General features: G+C 46.1%; 1 protein-coding gene across 1 annotated transcript in view; it reads left to right on the top strand.

The window, feature by feature from the left end:
- Positions 1-8,085, top strand: part of sec63 (SEC63 homolog, protein translocation regulator) — a 108,132-nt gene extending 100,047 nt beyond the window's left edge. Inside the window, exons 20-21 of the mRNA XM_033021961.1 lie at positions 3,130-3,234; positions 7,554-8,085. Coding sequence (XP_032877852.1) covers positions 3,130-3,234; positions 7,554-7,691 — 243 coding nt within the window. The 3' untranslated portion in view covers positions 7,692-8,085. The remainder of the gene's footprint in view (positions 1-3,129; positions 3,235-7,553) is intronic.
- The last annotated feature ends 14,829 nt before the right edge of the window (positions 8,086-22,914 follow it).

Raw genomic sequence — 22,914 nt, 5'->3', positions numbered from 1 at the left:
CATGGTGAGATGGAAATGGAGAACATAGCCCGAATGCTCAGTAGGGTTCAAAATCTCATTTTAAGTAGTATGAATGTGAAAACTGAGTTTGCATGTAAATTTTATATCTTCAGTGTTAATCACTAACCATCTGTTTGCTGCAAAATATTTATTTCAAACAGCTTTTTGTTGCATTGGTTTATCTTCCGGAGTATCGAAAATAGGTGCAGGAGGAGGCCTTTCGGCCCTTCGAGCCAACACCGCCATTCATTGTGATCATGGCTGATCATCCCCTATCAATAACCCATGCCTGCCTTCTCCCCATATCCCCTGACTCCACTAGCCCCTAGAGCTCTATCTAACTCTCTCTTAAACCCATCCAGTGACTTGGCCTCCACTGCCCTCTGTGGCAGGGAATTCCATAAATTCACAACTCTCTGGGAGAAAACGTTTTTTCTCACCTCAGTCTTGACAATAAAGGATACTTGACTTTGAGTCATAAGTCATAGGAGCAGCATTCGGCCATTCGGCCCATCAAGCCTATTCCGCCACGCAATCATGGCTGATCTAACTTTCACTCTCAACCCCATTCTCCTGCCTTCTCCCCATAACTCCTGACACCTGTACTGATCAAGAATCCATCTACCTCTTGCCTTTAAAATATCCATTGACGTGGCCTGCATAGAGTTCTGGGGCAATATATTTCTACAGATTCACCACCACCTGACTAAATAAATTCCTCCTCATCTCCTTCCCAAATGTACTTCCTTTTATTCTGAGGCTATGACCTCTGATCCTAGACTCTCCCACTAGTAGAGTCAAAAGATTTAAGTTGCATTCCTGAAGACCAAACCTTTCCAGGGTGATGTAAGATTATTGTGTGTATTCCGCACAATCATATATGCCATGTTGCTGTGCAGACGTCTGCCAGAGCTCCCAACTTGTCTCTCAGGTGGCTATAAGAGATGAAGGGTCCCACGGCTTCAGTTTAAAGAGCAGGGAAGATGCATCTGCTGTCTTGGATGATAAATGCCAAATAATTATTGCAGCATTGTTGGCAGAGGAATAGCTGTCTGTCATTTATCTTGGTGTTTGCATGGAGTTGCTATGCATTAAATACCGCAAGACTACATTAGACATAGACATAAACATGGAAAATAGGTGCAGGAGGAGGCCATTCGGCCCTTCAAGCCAGCACCGCCATTCATTGTGATCATGGCTGATCGTCCCATATCAATAACTCGTGCCTGCCTTCTCCCCATATCCCTTGACTCCACTAGCCCCAAGAGCTCTATATAACTCTCTCTTAAATACATCCAGTGACTTGGCCTCCACTGCCCTCTGTGGCAGGGAATTCCACAAATTCACAACTCTCCGGGTGAAAAAGTTTTTTCTCACCTCAGTCTTAAATGACCTCCCCTTTATTCTAAGACTGTGGCCCCTGGTTCTGGGCTCGCCCAACATTGGGAACATTTTTCCTGCATCTAGCTTTTCACATTATAACAGTACAGGTGCACAACCTTTTATCCGAAAGCCTTGGGACCAGACACTTTTCGTAATTCAGAATTTGTCGGTCTTCGGAATGGAAATTTTTTAGCGTAGATTTTAATGGCTGGCTCAGTGGTAGAGTGCTCGGCTCATATCCGCAAGGTCGCGAGTTTGCGCCTTGATCGCGGCAGTAAACTCGGTCGCGAGTTTGAGTCTTCAATGTAGTTTTTTCTTGCAGAATAAATGTTTGTATGAAATGCAGTGTAGGAGAGGTGTACTGACTGTGTGGGCAGAACTTTGGAAGTGATTGCCCACCAGTCTAAAAATCCGCTGTGTCTCCCTGTCCCTGGGATAGCAGGGGGCGATCAAACAGCACAATAACCCCCCCCCCCCCTCCAACTCCAGAGGAATCCGCTCCCCAATGGGCCGCTACGGCGACAAGTGGCAGTTTGCCCACAGCCCGAGCTGCGCCCCCTCATCCGCCACCCCAAGAACAAGACGTACCTTGCACACCGTCAGCTTCTGCCCCTACGTGTTCCTCTGGAGTTGGAGCGGGGCTGGGCTGGAGTTGCTGCTGGCTGTGGGTCTCTGGGATCTCCGTGCTCGCAGTGGGCCTGGGGGTCGGTGTCCCGTTGGTCCTGACGTCTCCGGCCACCCCCCTGGACTGGAGCTGAGACTGGGAACTGTACCGCCCTTGCCCCCTCCCTCTGCAACTGCAAACAACCCCCCTCTTCTGCAAGGGCGGTACAGTTCCCGGAGGATGGCAGGTGGCCGGAGACGTCAGGACCAACAGGAACCCGCTCCCCGATGGGCCCCCACGACGCCCCGAGCTGCGCCCCGCCATCCGCAACCCAGGTTCCTCTGTAGTTGGAGCGGGGCTGGGCTGGGCTGCTGTTGGCTGTGGGTCTCTGAGATTTCCGTGCTTGCAGTGGGCCTGGGGGTCGGTGTCCCGTTGGTCCTGACGTCTCCGGTGACTGGCACTGCCCTGCTGCAATCACCGACGTGAAGACAGTGCAAAGCCCCCGCGCCGGTGCAATGAGCGGGGAGCTGGAGAGGGGAGGGAAGGGGTCACACACATGGCCGGGAAGCAGAGGGGTGTAGGTGGGGTGAAACTGAAGGGAGCGACAATCTGCTGCTACCTGCCCGCTGAGTTAAAAAGTTCCCACGCAAGACTCACGAAACACTGTGAATCGTGAGTCTACCGTGGGAACTTTTTAACTCAGCGGGCAGGCAGCAGCATATTGTCAATTATTAACCCTCCCGCGCAATATACCCTCACCTTCTCTTTTATGAATGGGGATTTAGTTCCCCTTTCTTCGAGGACCGACCGGAGGTTCCGCTGTCACCTCTGCGGGCCGCCCTCGGTGAACGTTTTCAAGGACCTTTCTTCAAGGACCGAAAAAATGGCCGCTATTCGGAGGTTTTCGTTATTTGGATCTTCGGATAAAAGGTTGTGCACCTGTATAACAGTTGTCACACTTAAAGTTACTTTGTGTTAACTGTTTTGGGGCAACCAAAGTTAGTGAAGAAGAATACAAGTTTGTTTTAGAACCAGATTGGATATAGAATAATTTCAGCTTTTATGGAATAAGAATAGCATTTTTTTAAATTGTTTTTATTGTGTTCATTACATTTTTAACATTTTATTTCCTTGCAATGCAGATTGAATTGAAATTCTCCGCGCCATATAAACCCGGAAATTATCAATACTCTGTAATTCTAAGGTGTGATTCTTACATGGGTTTAGATCTAATCAGGCCATTAAAGGTAACTCATTTTAATATTACTTATAGAATCCTACAATCGTAGACATTTGTCTTCCTGACTCACTGTGTATTTTCTTTGCTCTACATTTATAATCAGTAACTTTGGTATTGTTTTTTTTATTGTCACATGTACAGTGAAAAGCTTTTGTTTAACGCATGCTATCTAATTAAATCAGATAAAGAGTGCAGGATAGTTTTCAGCAATTGTAACGTTGAAGTTACAGAGAAAATGTCTGATGCCACAATGTGGTAGGTTGGAAGATTGGGGCTACACCCTGTGCAAAGTACTTATGATCCAGAGTCGTTATATATCATAACAAGTACTTTAATTTCTATACATACAGAGACCATCGAGATGAGTACTGTAGGCTCCGAATCGTAAGTTAAATCTAAAAACACAACATGGCTGCCCGCACGCACGGGTTGGCGTTGGTGTGAGAAACCTGAGATGGATTATGGATGAGCTGAGGCTCTCACCAGGGTCTCTTCTATACCCCGTAACTCTGCATTCACTCCCCATCTCCCACTCGTAACAAGTCCCCCTTGTCCACACCTTCCACCCTACCAGCCGTCACACAACAAATAATCCTCCGACATTTTTTCCACCTCCAACGGGACCCCACCACTGGCCACATCTTCCCATCTCCTCCCCTGTCTGCTTTCTGCAGAGACCGCTCCCTCCGTAACTCCCTGGTCAATTCGTGCCTTCCCACCCAAACCACCCCCTCTCCTGGCACTTTCTCTTGCAACCGCAGGAAATGCTACACTTGTTGCTTTACCTTCCCACCTTGACTCCATTCAAGGACCAAAGCAGTCTTTCCAGGTGCGGCAGAGGTTCACCTGCACCTCCTCCAACCTCATCTATTGTATTCGCTGCTCTAGGTGTCAGCTGCTCTGCATCGGTGAGACCAAGCGTAGGCTTTGGCGATCGCTTCGCCCAACACCTCCGCTCGGTTCGCATTAACCAACCTGATCTCCCGGTGGCTCAGCACTTCAACTCCCCCTCCCATTCCGAATCTGACCTTTCTGTCCTGGGCCTCCTCTAAGGCCAGAGTGAGGACCAACGTAAATTGGAGGAGCAGCACCTCATATTTTGCTTGTGCAGTTTACACCCCAGCGGTATGAACATTGACTTCTCCAATTTCAGATAGTCCCTGTTTTCTCCTCCCTTCTCAGCTGTCCCTCAGCCCACTGTCTCCGCCTCTTCCTTTCTTCATCCCCCCCCCCCCCCCTCGCATCAGTCTGAAGAAGGGTCTCGACCCGAAACTTCACCTATTCCTTCGCTCCATAGATGCTGCCTCACCCGCTGAGTTTCTCCAGCATTTTTGTCTACCTTGGATTATGGATCAGGTCATCAGCAGCAAAACCAGATACGGATCAAATCAGCAATACTGTTTGATCTACACACCTTACCTTACGGAGAACCATTACAGAAGAGCTGTGTAGGAAGGAACTGCAAATGCTGGTTTACACCGAAGATAGACACAACATGCTGGAGTAACTCAGCGGATCAGGCAGCATCTCTGGAGAAAATAAATAGGTGATGTTTCGGATTGAGACCCTTTTTCAGACGGGTTTAACCCGAAACATCACCTATTCCTTTTCTCCAGAGATACATAGATACATAGAAAATAGGTGCAGGAGTAGGCCATTCGGCCCTTCGAGCCTGCACCGCCATTCAATATGATCATGGCTGATCATCCAACTCAGTATCCTGTACCTGCCTTCTCTCCATACCCCCTGATCCCCTTAGCCACAAGGGCCACATCTAACTCCCTCTTAAATACAGCCAATGAACTGGCCTCAACTACCTTCTGCGGCAGAGAATTCCAGAGATTCACCACTCTCTGTGTGAAAAAAGTTTTCCTCATCTCGGTCCTAAAAGATTTCCTCCTTATCCTTAAACTGTGACCCCTTGTTCTGGACTTCCCCAACATCGGGAACAATCTTCTTGCATCTAGCCTGTCCAACCCCTTAAGAATTTTGTAAGTTTCTATAAGATCCCCCCTCAATCTTCTAAATTCTAGCGAGTACAAACCGAGTCTATCCAGTCTTTCTTCATATGAAAGTCCTGACATCCCAGGAATCAGTCTGGTGAACCTTCTCTGTACTCCCTCTATGGCAAGAATATCTTTCCTCAGATGGTGCCTGATACACCGAGTTACTCCAGCATTTTGTGTCAATCTACAGAAGAAGCTGTTCCTGAGTCTGGACTCTTTCAAGCTTTTGTACCTTCAGCCCTAAAGTCAAGTCAAATCAATTTTATTTCTATAGCACATTTAAAAACAACTCTCGTTGACCAATGTGCTTTACATCAGTGCAGGTACTAACGTGCTACATACAGTGGTACATAGAACTAACAATACATACATACATAAATACATACAGCGCTCCCTCAGAGGACCTCAAGAAACGCTTGTGAGTAGAAATAAGTTTTAAGTCTCGACATAAAGGAGTCGATGGAGGGGGAAGTTCTGATGAGAAGAGGGATGCTGTTCCACAGTCTAGGTGCTGCAACCGCAAAAGCGCGGTCGCCCCTGAGCTTATACCTGGACCGCGGGATGGTCAGTAACCCTAAGTCGGCCGACCTGAGGCACCTGGAGGTAGAACGGTGGGTTAGCAGATTTTGGATGTAGGTGGGGGTAAGCCCGTTAAGGGCTTTGTATACATAAAGGAGGAGCTTGAAGTTGATTCTGAACCGCACTGGGACCCAGTGGAGAGAGGCCAGGATCGGGGTGATGCTGTCCCTTTTTCGGGTGCCCGTCAGAAGTCTCGCTGCGGCGTTTTGGACCAGTTGCAGGCGGGACAGGGATGATTGGCTGATGCCAGTGTAGAGGGAGTTGCAGTAATCAAGGCGGGAGGAGGTAAATGCGTGGATGATCTTTTCAAGGTCATCGAGTTGGAGGAATGGTTTGATTTTAGCTATCGTGCAAAGCTGGAAGAAGCTAGCTTTTACCACAGCATTGACTTGTTTGCCAAACTTCAATGCGGAGCCGGGAGAGGAGGGAATGACCAGGGAGAAGAGATCTGTCATCATTCAGACATATCTGTGGTTTCCTGTGCCTGTGCTGCATAGTAAAATGAATTAAGCAGCCTCATGATGAGATGGACTGTAGTTTGCTACCCCAACTTTATCAATTCCCAATCTAGCTGTATGGGAAGGATGAGGTTCCTTATGAGAATACTTCCCTACTGTAATGCAGCACGTTTAAACGTCATCCTTTTAAATAACATGTGCTACAACCAGGTACTAATTCATGTACCCATCCTAAAATTCCATGAATTTAAGCTGGAAACGTTTTTTGAAATATGTAGAAGGCCTCAGAGGGCGGTGGAGGCCGGTTCTCTGAACATTTTCATGAGAGAGCTAGATAGGGCTCTTAAAGATAGTGGAGTCAGGGGATATGGGGAGAAGGCAGGAACGGGATACTGATTGGGGATGATCAGCCATGATCACATTAAATGTCAGTGCCGGCTCGAAGGGCCGAATGGCCTACTCCTGCACCTATTGCCTATTGAATGGAATTCAGTAAACCTTAATATTGAATAAAAAAGTACAAATTGGGAGGGGGGTTGCAGATTCCTATTAAATCCTGCCTCTTTCACCTTAAACCTATGCTCTCTAATTCTTGATTGGGTAAAAGACTCTGGGCTTTCACCCTATTTCCCTCACAAATGTAACCATCCTTGATCAGGCAGCGAGCTGAAAATCAGGATGCACTGGCTCAACATTAACTGAGTACGTTGGGCCCCATTTCTGAGGAGGGATGTGCTGGCTCTGGAGGGGGTCCAGAGGAGGTTTACAAAAATGATCCCAGGAATGAGTGGGTTAACATATGATGAGCGTTTGACGGCACTGGGCCTGTACTCGCTGGAGTTTAGAAGGATGAGGGGGGGGGGGGGGGGGACCTCATTGAAACTTACTTGAAAAGTGAAAGGTCTGGATAGAGTGGATGTGGAGAGGATGTTTCCATGAGTAACCAGAGGTCACAGCCTCAGAATTAAAGGACGTTCCTTTAGGAAGAGAAGGAGGAGGAATTTCTTTAGTCAGAGGGTGGTGAATCTGTGGACTTCATTGTCACAGAAGGCTGTGGAGGCCACGTCAGTGGATATTTTTATGGCAGAGATGAATAGATTCTTGATTTGTACGTGTGTCAGGGGTTATGGGGAGAAGGCAGGAGAATGGGGTTAGGAGGGAGAGATAGATCAGCCGCGATTGAATGGCGGAGCGGACTTGACGGGCCGAATGGCCCGATTCTTCTCCTATCACTTATGAACTCATGAAGTACTAAGCGCATGACTTTTTGTTTACCCATTCAGTTTGAAGTCCAAGAGGCGAAACAAGTTCCAGAAACTCATCCACAGTGGGATATTCCAGAGACGGAAGAGGAGGAGGAAGACCAGGAAGACAGTGAAGGGATCGAGGATAGCGAAGAAGAGGAAGAAGAGAACGATTAAGCTAACTAGTCTACTTTCTCAACAACAGCCACACACAACGTTGCGCACAGTTCCAACAACTGCGATTCTGATTAATGTAACCATGTACAAGATATAACAAAAAAAAGGGGGAAGGGAAAAGGAATATGGTACCCAGTCCATGTCAATAATTTGAGCAATAGGCCGTGCAGTTTTTGAAAGTGTTCGCGACACGTACTCTAAAGCACAGGGGTTGCGTTGTTCGACACAGCGCCACGATACCTTTTCTGAGGGTGCCCTTAATGCCGTTTAAACCATGTGTGGGAAGTGGGGGAATTATTGCTTTCATAATCATTTTGATTTTTTTTTTCCCATTTTTTTTTTCCCCTCCAAAAAAAAAAAGATGGAATAGATTTTTCACTACAAAAAAACAAAACCGAACGCTGCACCCGAGAGCCGAGATGTATCCTCTACTAAACTCTGGAACTGCTTTGGGACCATGTTTGAAGTTTTTATTCATTGTTCAACCCGTAGTCAGGATAAACTGATGGACAAATCGACTTTACTGCAAGTGTTAACAGGTCTGAAGAGTTTGAGCGTTAGTTAGTATGGGTTAGCAAAATCTTTAATCAATAATACACAAACTACTATTCAATTGACCAGTCAGATTGGAAAACAAAAATTGTTGTATACATTTCTGTTACTTTTGTTTACATGATATTATAAATGGGAAATATATCCGTCTATATTCTTTGTATTTAAAATAGTTGAAAATAAAATGGCAAAATGTTTTTAAAATGTAATATGTTATTTTGTAGTTTTTGTCCAGCAGCAAGCAATCTGGAATAATAATAATAAATTTTATTTATGGGCGCCTTTCAAGAGTCTCAAGGACAACTTACAAAAATTTAGCAGGTAGAGGAAAAACATGTAAGGGGAATGAAATAAATAGTAGAGACATGACTAGTACACAAAGTAAAGACAGAATTCAATACAAAACACAATATGAGGCAATTAATGCACAGATGAAAAGGGAGGGGGACGTGGGGCTAAGGATAGGCAGAGGTGAAGAGATGGGTCTTGAGGCGGGACTGGAAGATGGTGAGGGACACGGAATTGCGGATCAGTTGGGGGAGGGAGTTCCAGAACCTGGGAGCTGCCCTGGAGAAGGCTCTGTCCCCAAAACTGCGGAGGTTGGACTTGTGGATGGAGAGGAGACTGGCTGATGTGGATCTGAGGGACCGTGAGGGTTGGTAGGGGGAGAGGAGGTCAGTGAGATATGGGGGGGCCAGATGGTGGAGGGCTTTGTACGTGAGGATCAGGATTTTGTGGGTGATCCGGTGGGAGATGGGAAGCCAGTGAAGTTGTTTGAGGACTGGCGTGATGTGATGCCAGGATTTGGTGTGGAATGAATTAGAGGTCCAGGGAAAACTGACGTCAATGAATTTATCTTCCTTCAATCCGGGACATTGCGTGCAAACGTTGCTTGTCCAAGGCCAACCATTTTTTTGAAAAGGGGTTTATTACAAATTTGTTTCATTCTGGGCATTTGATCTAGGTACTGGTATCCTGAAACTGGTGACTCGAGTAGACAGACTGGTGAAGAAGATATTTGGTCCGCTTGTGGACGGCGACACAGTGGCACGGCGGTGGAGATGCTGCCTCACTGCGCCAGAGACCCGGGTTCGGTCCCGACTACGGTTGCTGTCTGTACGGAGTTTGTACGTTCGCCCTTGCAGGGCTCGGTACTGGGGCCGCTACTCTTCACGTTGTATATTAATGATTCGGACGAGGGGATTGAGGGCTTTGTGGCCAAGTTTGTGGGTGATATGAAAATAGGTGGAGGGGGGCAGGTAATGTAGAGAAAGCAGGGACTCTGCAGAAGGACGTGGATAGGTTGGGAGAGTGGGCAGAGAAGTGGTAGATGGGATATGGTGCAGCAAAGTGTGGAGTCATGCATTTTGGTAGGAATAAAGGCGTAGATTATTTACTAAATTGGGAGATAATACAGAAATCGGAGTTAAAAAGGGACGTGATGCAGGATTCCTAAAAAAACTTCACCTGCATGTGGAATCGGTAGTAAAGAAAGCAAATGCAATTTCAAGAGGGCTTGTATACAAAAACAGGGATGTATTGCTGAGGCTCCATAAGGCGCTGGTCAGGCCGCATTTGGAATACTGTGAGCAGTTTTGGGCCCCATATCTGAGGAAGGATGTGCTGGCTCTGGAGAGGGTCCAGAGGAGGTTTACAAGAATGATCCCATGAATGAGTAGGTTCACATATGATGAGCATTTGATGACACAGGGCCTATATTTGCTGGAGTTTAGAAGAATGACGGGGGACCTCATTGAGAATAGTGAAAGGCTTGGATAGAGTGGATGTGGGGAGGACGTATCCACTAGTGGGAGAGTCCAGGACATATCCTCAGATTTAAAGGACATTTTTTTAGGAAGGAGATGAGGAGAAATTTATTTCGTCAGAGGGTGGTGAATCTGTGGAATTCTTTGCCACAGAAGGCTGTGGAGGCAAAGTCAGTGGATATAATTAAGCCAGAGATAGATAGATTCTTGACTAGTACGGGTGCCTGAGGTTATGGGCAGAAGGCAGGAGAATGGGTTTCGGAGGGAGAGATAGATCAGCCATGACTGAATGGCAGAATAGACTTGATGGGCCGATTGTCCTAATTATGCTCCTATCCCTGATGTTCTTATGATCCTTGTGGCCACATGGGTTTTTTCCGGGTGCTCCGGTTTCCTCCCACATTCATAAGATGTGCAGGTTTGTAAGTTAATAGGCTTCGGTAAAAAATTCTAAATTGTCCCTTGTGTGTAGAATAGTGCTAGTCTACGGGGTGAATGCAGGTCGGTGGGCTGAAGGGCCTGTTTCTATACTTTATGTCTAAAGTTTAAAGCTGGAGGATTACATGTGATTGTATGATGCACAGTAAAATGGATCGGGAAAGGAAAGACAAAAAAAAAACAGGTGAGTACTGAGACAAGCTAAATTAAGTGTTAAATGGATGTTTGCGGGACAACATGGATAGAAGAAAAAAGGTCAACCAGATTCACAGCACAGGAACAGGCCCTTCGCGATGATAATCGGCTAGAAACATAGAAAATAGGTGCAGGAGGAGGCCATTTGGCCCTTCGATCCAGCACCGCCATTCATTGTGATCATGGCTGATCGTCCCCTATCAATAACCCGTGCCTGCCTTCTCCCCATATCTCTTGACTCCACTAGCCCCTAGAGCTCTATCTAACTTTCTCTTAAATCCATCCTGTGACTTGGCCTCCACTGCCCTCTGTGGCAGGGAATTCCATTAATTCACAACACTCTGGGTGAAAAAGTTTTTTCTCACCTCAGTCTTAAATGACCTCCCCTTTATTCTAAGTGTGGCCCCTGGTTCTGGACTCGCCCAACATTGGGAACATTTCTCCTGCATCTAGCTTGCCCAGTCCTTTTATAATTTTATATGTTTCTATAAGATTTACCCCTCATCCTTCTAAACTATTAAGAGAGTGGTGGACACTGCCTGGTCCATCACACATGCTGACCTCCCCACCATCAAAGGGATCTGTAGTAGGCACTGCCTCAAAAAGACACCCAAGTATCATCAAAGAATCTCTCACCTCCCCAGCCACAGTTGTCTCCTGCTATTGGGAAGAATGTACATGACTGTACAACACTGTGCCATGGGCGGCGCAGTGGTAGAGTTGCTGACTCTCAGTGCCAGAGGCACAGGTTCGATCTTGACCACCAGAGAACATTTTGACCAGCTGCATCTCTGTCTGGTTTGGGGACTGCAAAGCCTCCGACTGGAAGTCCGTGCAGAGAGTGGTGAGGACGACTGAAAAAAATCATCGGGACCTCTTCCTTCAATCTGGGACATTGCGTGCAAACGTTGCTTGTCCAAGGCCAACAGTATTATAAAAGACCCCACACATCTTCATCACGAACTGTTCACTCTGCTACCCTCGGGCAAAAGGTATCGCAGTATAAGGAGCAGATTGGCCAGGTTTTGCAAGAGGTTCTTCCCCTGAGCCATCAGACTCTTGAATTCCATATATTGTGCCACCACTATTATCTATTTTATCTTTTTATCCATTTTATCTTTTTATCTTTTATCCTTTTGTTTTATGTTGCACGGGGAGCCAGATGCAACAACATTTTGTTCAGATTTGCATTTGTTGGTGTATTTTTGAATTACAATAATGTCTTTGATTGATTGATTGAACCTGGCCACTCTCATTTCACTCCAGCCATCGGGAAGAAGGTACAGAAGCCAAGAAAAACAATAACCATCAGGCTATTGAACGCTGCACAACCCTAACCTCAGTAACTCTGAATTTCTGTGGACTGCCTTTGGTGCTTGCAATAGTTATTAGTTTATTGAATTAAAAAAAAAAATCATGTTCTGCATATTGCACTTGGAGCCTGTTGTACTGCTGCAAGTAAGAATTTCATTGAAGATAGACACAAAAATGCTGGAATAACAGCGGGAAAGGCAGCATCTGTGGAGAGAAGGAATGGGTGACGTTTCGGGTCGAGACCCATCTTCAGACAGAGTCAGGGGAGAGGGAGTCTAGGGATATGGACGGGTAAGGTGTGAAAACGACACATCAAAGGGGACGATGATAAGGAAATGTAGAATGTTTAAGAAGGAACTGCAGATGCTGGAAAAATCGAAGGGAGATAAAAATGCTGGAGAAACTCAGCGGGTGAGGCAGCATCAATGGAGCGAAGGAATAGGTGACGTTTCGGGTCGAGACCCTTCGAAGCTCCATAGATGCTGCCTCACCCGCTGAGTTTCTCCAGCATTTTTATCTACTTAGGAAATGTAGAATGGTTCATTGTTGGCTGAGGAGAAGGTGACAACGAGGCACACAAACGGGGAAATCGATCAGTAGGATTGTGAATTGTCAAAGAACTAGGGTGGGGGAGGGAAAGCAAGGGTTACTTGAAGTTGGAGAAATCAACTGCATTGTTCTGTTGTCGGTTCACATGTCAAACACTATTGATTCTTGTTGCAAAAATGGGTGAGTGTAACTTTGGACCAGATGGCAGGAAATATTTGTGTGTACAGGGGATGGTAATTGAGGGAAAAGCATTTAGTAATAAATAGTGGCATATTAGTACTGAACATGAGATTATATGTCTGAAGGGTCGCCAGGATGGGTTGCACTTGAACCCGAGGGGGACCAATATCCTGGCGGGGAAATTTGCAAAGGCTACTGGGGAGACTTTAAACTAGAATGGTTGGGGCGAGGGACTCAAATAGAGAAAGCTAGTAGACAGAATGGGAGGCAGGAAGCAGAAAAGGGAAGCACTCGGACACAAGAGGAGAAAGAAGAAAAAGGAAATAAACAGAGAATAAGAGGCGGGGGGTTTCTTGAATGTGTATATTTTAATGCTAGGAGCATTGTAAGAAAGGTGGATGAGCTTAGAGTCTGGATAGACACCTGGAAGTATAATGTTGTGGCGATCAGTGAAACATGGTTGCAGGAGGGCTGTGATTGGAAACTAAATATTCCAGGATTTCGTAGCTTCAGGTGTGATAGAATTGGAGGGGCAAGAGGTGGAGGTGTTGCATTGCTAGTCAGGGAAGATATTACAGCAGTGCTTTGGCAGGATAGATTGGAGGGCTCATCTAGGGAGGCTATTTGGGTGGAACTGAGAAGTGGGAAAGGTGTAGCAACACTTATAGGGGTGTATTATAGACCGCCCAATGGGGATCGAGAATTGGAAGAGCAAATATGTAATGAGATCGCAGATATTAGTAGTAAGCACAAGGTAGTGATTGTGGGAGATTTCAACTTTCCACACATAGACTGGGAAACACATTCTGTAAATGGGCTGGATGGTTTGGAGTTTGTAAAATGTGTGCAGGATAGTTTTTTGCAGCAATACATAGAGGTACCTACTAGAGGAGGGGCAGTGCTGGACCTCCTGTTAGGAAATGAGACGGGACAGGTGGCGGAGGTATGCGTTGGGGAGCACTTCGGGTCCAGTGATCACAATACCATTAGTTTCAATATAATTATGGAGAGGGTCAGAACTGGACCTAGGGTTGAGATTTTTGATTGGAGAAAGGCTAACTTTGATGAGATGCGTAATGATTTAAAAGGAGTGAACTGGGACATTTTGTTTTATGGGAAGGATGTAGAAGAGAAATGGAGGACATTTAAAGGGGAAATTTTAAGAGTACAGAATCTTTATGTTTCTGTTCGGTTGAAAGGAAATAGTAAAAATTGGAAAGAGCCCTGGTTTTCAAGGGAAATTGGACATCTTGTTCAGAAAAAGAGGGAGATCTACAATAATTATAGGCAGCATGGAGTAAATGAGGTGCTTGAGGAGTATAAGGAATGTAAAAAGAATCTTAAGAAATAAATTAGAAAAGCTAAAAGAAGATATGAGGTTGCTTTGGCAAGTAAGGTGAAAGTAAATCCAAAGGGTTTCTACAGCTATATTAATAGCAAAAGGATAACGAGGGATAAAATTGGTCCATTGGAGAGACAGAGTGGACAGCTATCTGCAGAGCCAAAAGAGATGGGGGAGATATTGAACAATTTATTTTCTTCGGTATTCACCAAGGAGAAGGATATTGAATTATGTGAGGTAAGGGAAACTAGTAGAGTAGCTATGGATACTATGAGTTTCAAAGTAAAAGAAGTACTGACACTTTTGAAAAATATAAAAGTGGATAAGTCTCCAGGTCCTGACAGGATATTCCCATGGACATTGAGGGAAGTTAGTGTAGAAATAGCCGGGGCTATGACAGAAATATTTCAAATGTCATTAGAAACGGGAATAGTCCCCGAGCATTGGCGTACTGCGCATGTTGTTCCATTGTTTAAAAAGGGTTCCAAGAGTAAACCTAGCAATTATAGACCAGTTAGTTTGACTTCAGTGGTGGGCAAATTAATGGAAAGTATACTTAGAGATAATATATATAAGCATCTGGATAGACAGGGTCTAATTAGGAACAGTCAACATGGATTTGTGCCTGGAAGGTCATGTTTGACTAATCTTCTTGAATTTTTTGAAGAGGTTACTCGGGAAATTGACGAGGGTAAAGCAGTGGATGTTGTCTATATGGACTTCAGTAAGGCCTTTGACAAGGTTCATAGAAACATAGAAATTAGGTGCAGGAGTAGGCCATTCGGCCCTTCAAGCCTGCACCGCCATTCAATATGATCATGGCTGATCATCCAACTCAGTATCCCGTACCTGCCTTCTCTCCATACCCTCTGATCCCTTTAGCCACAAGGGCCACATCTAACTCCCTCTTAAATATAGCCAATGAACTGGCCTCAACTACCTTCTGCGGCAGAGAGTTCCAGAGATTCACCACTCTCTGTGTGAAAAAAGTTCTTCTCATCTCGGTTTTAAAGGATTTCCCCTTTATCCTTAAGCTGTGACCCCTTGTCCTGGACTTCCCCAACATCGGGAGCAATCTTCCTGCATCTAGCCTGTCCAACCCCTTAAGAATTTTATAAGTTTCTATAAGATCCCCTCTCAATCTCCTAAATTCTAGATAGTATAAACCAAGTCTATCCAGTCTTTCTTCATAAGACAGTCCTGACATCCCAGGAATCAGTCTGGTGAACCTTCTCTGCACTCCCTCTAGGGCAATAATGTCCTTCCTCAGATTTGGTGACCAAAACTGTACGCAATACTCAGGTGTGGTCTCACCAAGACCCTGTACAACTGCAGTAGAACCTCCCTGCTCCTATACTCAAATCCTTTTGCTATGAAAGCTAACATACCATTCGCTTTCTTCACTGCCTGCTGCACCTGCATGCCTACTTTCAATGACTGGTGTACCATGACACCCAGGTCTCGCTGCATCTCCCCTTTTCCTAGTCGGCCACCATTTAGATAATAGTCTGCTTTCCTGTTTTTGCCACCAAAATGGATAACCTCACATTTATCCACATTATACTGCATCTGCCAAACATTTGCCCACTCACCCAGCCTATCCAAGTCACCTTGCAGTCTCCTAGCATCCTCCTCACAGCTAACACTGCCCCCCAGCTTAGTGTCATCCGCAAACTTGGAGATATTGCCTTCAATTCCCTCATCCAGATCATTAATATATATTGTAAATAGCTGGGGTCCCAGCACTGAGCCTTGCGGTACCCCACTAGTCACTGCCTGCCATTGTGAAAAGGACCCGTTTACTCCTACTCTTTGCTTCCTGTTTGCCAGCCAGTTCTCTATCCACATCAATACTGAACCCCCAATGCCGTGTGCTTTAAGTTTGTATACTAATCTCTTATGTGGGACCTTGTCGAAAGCCTTCTGGAAGTCCAGATACACCACATCCACTGGTTCTCCCCTATCCACGCTACTAGTTACATCCTCGAAAAATTCTATAAGATTCGTCAGACATGATTTACCTTTTGTAAATCCATGCTGACTTTGTCCAATGATTTCACCACTTTCCAAATGTGCTGCTATCCCATCTTTAATAACTGTCTCTAGCAGTTTCCCCACTTCCGATGTTAGACTAACTGGTCTGTAATTCCCCGTTTTCTCTCTCCCTCCCTTCTTAAAAAGTGGGGTTACGTTTGCTACCCGCCAATCCTCAGGAACTACTCGAGAATCTAAAGAGTTTTGAAAGATTATTACTAATGCATCCACTATTTCTGGAGCTACTTCCTTAAGTACTCTGGGATGCAGCCTATCTGGCCCTGGGGATTTATCGGCCTTTAATCCATTCAATTTACCCAACACCACTTCCCGGCTAACCTGGATTTCACTCAATTCCTCCAACTCCTTTGACCCGCGGTCCCCTGCTATTTCCGGCAGATTATTTATGTCTTCCTTAGTGAAGACGGAACCAAAGTAGTTATTCAATTGGTCCGCCATATCCTTGTTCCCCATGATCAACTCACCTGTTTCTGACTGCAAGGGACCTACATTTGTTTTAACTAATCTCTTTCTTTTCACATATCTATAAAAACTTTTGCAGTCAGTTTTTATGTTCCCTGCCAGTTTTCTTTCATAATCTATTTTTCCTTTCCTAATTAAGCCCTTTGTCCTCCTCTGCTGGTCTCGGAATTTCTCCCAGTATGCTGCTTTTTCTGGCTAATTTGTACGCATCATCCTTCGCTTTGATACTATCCCTGATTTCCCTTGTTATCCACGGATGCACTACCTTCCCTGATTTATTCTTTTGCCAAACTGGGATGAACAATTTTTGTAGTTCATCCATGCAGTCTTTAAATGTCTTCCATTGCATATCCACCGTCAACCCTTTTAGAATTAATTGCCAGTCAATCTTGGCCAATTCACGTCTCATACCCTCAAAGTTACCTTTCTTTAAGTTCAGAACCATTGTTTCTGAATTAACAATGTCACTCTCCATCCTAATGAAGAACTCAACCATATTATGGTCACTCTTGCCCAAGGGGACACGTACAACAAGACTGCTAACTAACCCTTCCTCATTACTCAATACCCAGTCTAAAATAGCCTGCTCTCTCGTTGGTTCCTCTACATGTTGATTTAGATAACTATCTCGCATACATTCCAAGAAATCCTCTTCCTCAGCACCCCTGCCAATTTGATTCACCCAATCTATATGTAGATTGAAGTCATCCATTATAACGGTTTTGCCTTTATCGCACGCATTTCTAATTTCCTGTTTGATACCATCTCCAACTTCACTACTACTGTTAGGTGGCCTGTACACAACACCCACCAGCGTTTTCTGCCCCTTAGTGTTTCGCAGCTCTACCCATACCGATTCCACATCCTCCAAACTAATGTCCTTCCTTTCCATTGCGTTAATCTCCTCTCTAACCAGCAACGCTACCCCACCTCCTTTTCCTTTCTCTCTATCCCTCCTGAATATTGAATATCCCTGGATGTTCAGCTCCCAGCCTTGGTCACCCTGGAGCCATGTCTCCGTGATCCCAACTATATCAGTCATTAATAGCTATCTGCACATTCAACTCATCCACCTTATTACGAATGCTCCTTGCATTGAGACACAAAGCCTTCAGGCTTGTTTTTACAACACTCTTACCCCTTATACAATTATGTTGAAAAGTGGCCCTTTTTGATTTTTGCCCTGGTTTTGTCTGCCTGCCACTTTTACTTTTCACCTTGCTACCTATTGCTTCTACCCTCATTTTACACCCCTCTGTCTCTATGCTCACACATTTAAGAAACCCTTTCCCTTTAACTCCATCCTCCACTATCCCATTCGACACCCCACCCCCTTATTCAGTTTAAAACCACCCGTGTAGCAGTGGCAAACCTGCCTGCCAGAATGCTGGTCCCACACCTGTTAAGATGCAATCCGTCCCTTTTGTACAGTTCCCCCTTACCCCAAAACAGATCCCAGTGATCTAAGAATCTAAATCCCTGCCCCGTGCACCAGTTCCTCAGCCACACGTTCAGGTCCCGTATCTCCCTGCTCCTGCTCTCGCCTGCACGAGAAACTGGAAGCACACCGGAGATAACAACCCTGGAGGTCCTGCTTTTCAGCATTTTTCTGAGCTCTCTAAAGTCACGCTGCAGAATATTCATCCCCTTCTTTCCGACATCGTTTGTGCCGACATGCACTATCACTTCCGGATGTTCACCTTCGCCCTTCAGGATTTTCTGCACTCTGTCCGTGACATCCTGGATCCTGGCACCAGGAAAGCAGCACACCATCCTCGCATCCCGTCTGTTGCCGCAGAAACCCCTGTCCGTACCTCTCACAATGGAGTCTCCCACTACAATGGCGTTGCCTGCCTTAGGCCTTTTTGGTTTTGGCTCAACAGCCCTATTCGTATCACAAGCCAGTCCGCCGCCCAGTGTAAACACCTCTTCTGTCCCGACAGCTTCTAAGTGGGTGAACCTGTTCACAAGAGGTACAACACCCGGGGACGTTGGCATTCCATGCTTCCCTCCCGTTCTCACTGTCTCCCACCCTCTCTTCCAGTACCTTAGGTGTAACAATCGTACTGTAGGACTTGTCGAGGAACTACGCCGTTTCTCGGACGAACAGGAGGTCATCCACTTGCTTCTCAAGTTCCCCAACACGGCCCTTCAGGAGCTATACCTGGATGCACTTCTCACATTTGTAGCAGCCAGAGGCACCAGCGGTGTCCTTGACCTCCCACATACTGCAAGCATCGCACTGAATCAGCTTGCCTGACATCTTCTTTCGTCTCTAGCTCTCAAGCGTATTGCGTGGTCTCCTCTCCTCAGCAGCCTCCTCGAAGACTCTCGAGCCAAAGACTCACACTTTTCTCACAGGGCACTTCACTCACTGCCGCTCGCTAAGAGCCGTCTTGCTTAAATTGACTGATAAATTGCCTGATTTACCAATTTACAAACCAAATTCCTCAGCTTTCAACTGTTTTCCCGGCACTGACTCACTTCTCTCCTCCCACTTGGGCTAGAGCCAATCAGTCGTATCTCTTGCTCAACTCCTGCTGCTGTTGCTCCCAAAGCTACAGCAGTTCTGAGTAAAGTCTGCCTGCCCTTGGCCTCTACTTTAACTGTTTTCACTTCTCTCCTCCCACTTGGGCTAGAGCCAATCAGTCGTATCTCTTGCTAAACTCCTGCTGCTGTTGCTCCCAAAGCTACAGCAGTTCCTCATGGAAGGTTGGTTAAGAAGGTTCAACTGTTGGGTATAAATGCAGGAGTAGCAAGATGGATTCAACAGTGGCTGAATGGGAGACGCCAGAGGGTAATGGTGGATGGCTGTTTGTCGGGTTGGAGGCAGGTGACTAGTGGGGTGCCTCAGGGATCTGTGTTGGGTCCTTTGTTGTTTGTCATGTACATCAATGATCTGGATGAAGGTGTGGTAAATTGGATTAGTAAGTATGCAGATGATACCAAGATGATAATGAAGAGGATTTCCAAAGTCTACAGAGTGATTTAGGCCATTTGGAAGAATGGGCTGAAAGATGGCCGATGGAGTTTAATGCTGATAAATGTGAGGTGCTACACCTTGGCAGGACAAATCAAAATAGGACGTACATGGTAAATGGTAGGGAATTGAAGAATGCAGTTGAACAGAGGGATCTGGGAATAACCGTGCATAGTTCCTTGAAGGTGGAATCTCATATAGATAGGGTGGTAAAGAAAGCTTTTGGTATGCTAGCCTTTATAAATCAGAGCATTGAGTATAGAAGCTGGGATGTAATGTTAAAATTGTACAAGGCATTGGTGAGACCAAATCTGGAGTATGGTGTACAATTTTGGTCGCCCAATTATAGGAAGGATGTCAACAAAATAGAGAGAGTACAGAGGAGATTTACTAGAATGTTGCCTGGGTTTCAGCAACTAAGTTACAGAGAAAGGTTGAATAAGTTAGGTCTTTATTCTCTGGAGCGCAGAAGGTTAAGAGGGGACTTGATAGAGGTCTTTAAAATGATGAGAGGGATCGACAGAGTTGATGTGGACAAGCTTTTCCCTTTGAGAATGGGGAAGATTCAAACAAGAGGACATGACTTCAGAATTAAGGGACAGAAGTTTAGGGGTAACATGAGGGGGAACTTCTTTACTCAGAGAGTGGTAGCGGTGTGGAATGATAGATAGATAGATATAAGATAGATATAATTTATTGCCACACAACCAGGGTCGGTGGAAATTTGGGTTGTCTGCAGCAGTACAATAATAAAAACACACAATAAAAATGTAACACAAACATCCACCACAGCATTCATCACTGTGGTGGAAGGCACAAAAATGTGGCCAGTCCTCTATTTCCCCCCCGTGTACAGGACCAGAGTCCAGAGTCAGTCCAGGATCGGCTCTTCCTCACCGGAGAACGTGGCTTTAAGATGGTGTAGGCCGCAGGCCGGCGGTCGAGATTTAAAGTCTCCGCTGCAGCCAGAAGCACCGTAGACTGCAGGGCCGGCGGTCGAAGCTCCCCTCCAGGGGTGATGGTAAGTCCATGCCGGGCCTGCGGTAGAAGTTGACCGCGGGCCGGCAGTGGTGGCTTATTCTTCCCCCGGGTCCCCCACGAGGGATCCCGGGCTGTAGACGCCGCACCAGCTGGAGCTCTGCAGACCGCGACTTCAGGCTGCCGGCTGCCCCGGGCCAGCGAAACGGAGCGCTCCCCTCCAGCGAGCCCCAGCGAGGGTTCACCCGCTCCACGCCGAGAGTCCACGCTGCGCCCGCCGCTGAAGCCCCGGGCGTGTCTCCGGGAAAGGCCGCGCCGATCTTTGATGTTAGGCCACGGGGGAGGCGACCTGGAAAAAGTCGCCTCTCCATGGAGGAGGCGACCGAAGCGGTTTCCCCCTTACCCCCCCACACCACCCCCCACACAAAACACACGAAGGAACATTAAATACATACTTTAAAACATACTAAAAAATTAAAAAAAGTTGAAAAAACTGATGCGCTGCTGACATGGCTGCACACAGAGGAGCGCCCCCTACTGAATGAGCTTCCAGTGGAAGTGGTGGAGGCAGGTTCGTTGGTATAATTTAAAAATAAATTGGATAGGTATATGGATGAGAAGGGAATGGAGGGTTATGGTATGAGTGCAGGCAGGTGGGACTAAGGGAAAATAATTGTTCGGCACGGACTTGTAGGGCCGAGATGGCCTGTTTCCGTGCTGTAATTGTTATATGGTTATATTGTCAATGCCTAACTGCTAGATATGAGTTCAATCCTTTTGAAATGGTATCAGCCGGATGAAAATTAACTTAATTGTATGTGATGTTGAATCGTGGCTTTATTTTCAATTACGAACATGAAACCATGATGTATATTTCAGCAACCAGGCCCTGGATATGCGTGCTTAGATAGTAGAGGTTTGTAGATGTTCCAAGGTCTAATCTAATGTGGGGACATACAGCATGGAAATAGGCCTTTCAGCCCAATTTACCCACACCAACCAACATATCCCATCCACACTAGTCCAACCTACCTGCATTTGGCCCATATCCCTCTAAATCTGTCCTATCCATGTATCTGTTTACTTATTTCTTAAACATTACAACAGTCCCTGTCTTAACTACCTTCTCTGGCAGCTCGTTCCACACACCTACCACTCTTTGTGTGAAAAAGGTACCCCTCAGGTTCCTATTCTTTCTCACCATCTTTCCCCTCTCACCATAAACCTACGTTCTTGACTTTTTGATTCCCCAACCCTGAGTAAAATTCTGCTGGGTAGTCGATCCTGACTACGGGTGCTGTCTGTACGGAGTTTGTACGTTCTCCCGGTGACCTGCGCGGATTTTCTCCGAGATCTTCCGTTTCCTCCCACACTCCAAAGATCAAGTCAAGTCAAGTTTATTCGTCACCTCCACATACGAGATGTGCAGTGAAATGAAAAGTGGCAATGCTCGCGGACTTTGTACAAAAAGACTACAAAACAGAATGGAACATAGAAAATAGGTGCAGGAGGAGGCCATTCGGCCCTTCGAGCCAGCACCGCCATTCATTGTGATCATGGCTGATCGTCCACTATCAATAGCCCGTGCCTGCCTTCTCCCCATATCCCTTGAATGGTGAAATGCGTAATAAAAGTATTGTATTTGAATGCACGAAGTGTGAGAAGTAAAGTAGATGAGATTGAGGCTCAGTTAGAGGTAGCTAGATATGACATTGTGGGGATTACCGAGACGTGGCTGCAGGGGGATCAGGCCTGGGAACTTAATATTCAGGGTTATACATCCTATAGAAAGGACAGGCAGGTGGGCAGAGGGGAGGGGGGGGGGGGGGGTAGCTCTGCTGGTGAGGGATGGAATTCAGTCCCTTGCGAGGGAAGACATAGGACCTGACGAAGTAGAGTCACTGTGGATTGAGGAATTGCAAAGGCAAGAAGACACTAATTGGTTTTATCTACAGACCCCCAAATAGTAGCCCGGATGTAGGGTGTAAGTTGCAGCAGGAATTAAAACTGGCATGTAAAAAAGGTAATGTCACTGTAGTGATGGGGGATTTCAATATGCAGGTAGACTGGAAAAATCAGGTTGGTTCAGGACCCCAAGATAGAGAAGGTAGACCTCACTATCTCCATCGCAGGTGATAAACTTCTGACCGACATCCACTATAAACCCACCGACTCCCATGGCTATCTAGACTACACTTCTTCCCACCCTGCTTCCTGTAAGGACTCCATCCCCTACTCCCAATTACTCCGTCTACGCCGCATCTGCTCCCAGAATGAGGTGTTCCACACCAGGGCATCGGAAATGTCCTCATTCTTCAGGGAACAGGGGTTTCCCCTCCCCTACTATAGATGAGGCTCTCACCAGGGTCTCTTCAATACCCCGCAACACTGCTCTCTCTCCCCATCCCCCCA

The sequence above is a fragment of the Amblyraja radiata genome, chromosome 5 (assembly GCF_010909765.2).
Source record: "Amblyraja radiata isolate CabotCenter1 chromosome 5, sAmbRad1.1.pri, whole genome shotgun sequence".
Lineage (NCBI taxonomy): Eukaryota > Metazoa > Chordata > Chondrichthyes > Rajiformes > Rajidae > Amblyraja > Amblyraja radiata.
This window is presented reverse-complemented; position numbering and strand designations above follow the sequence as displayed.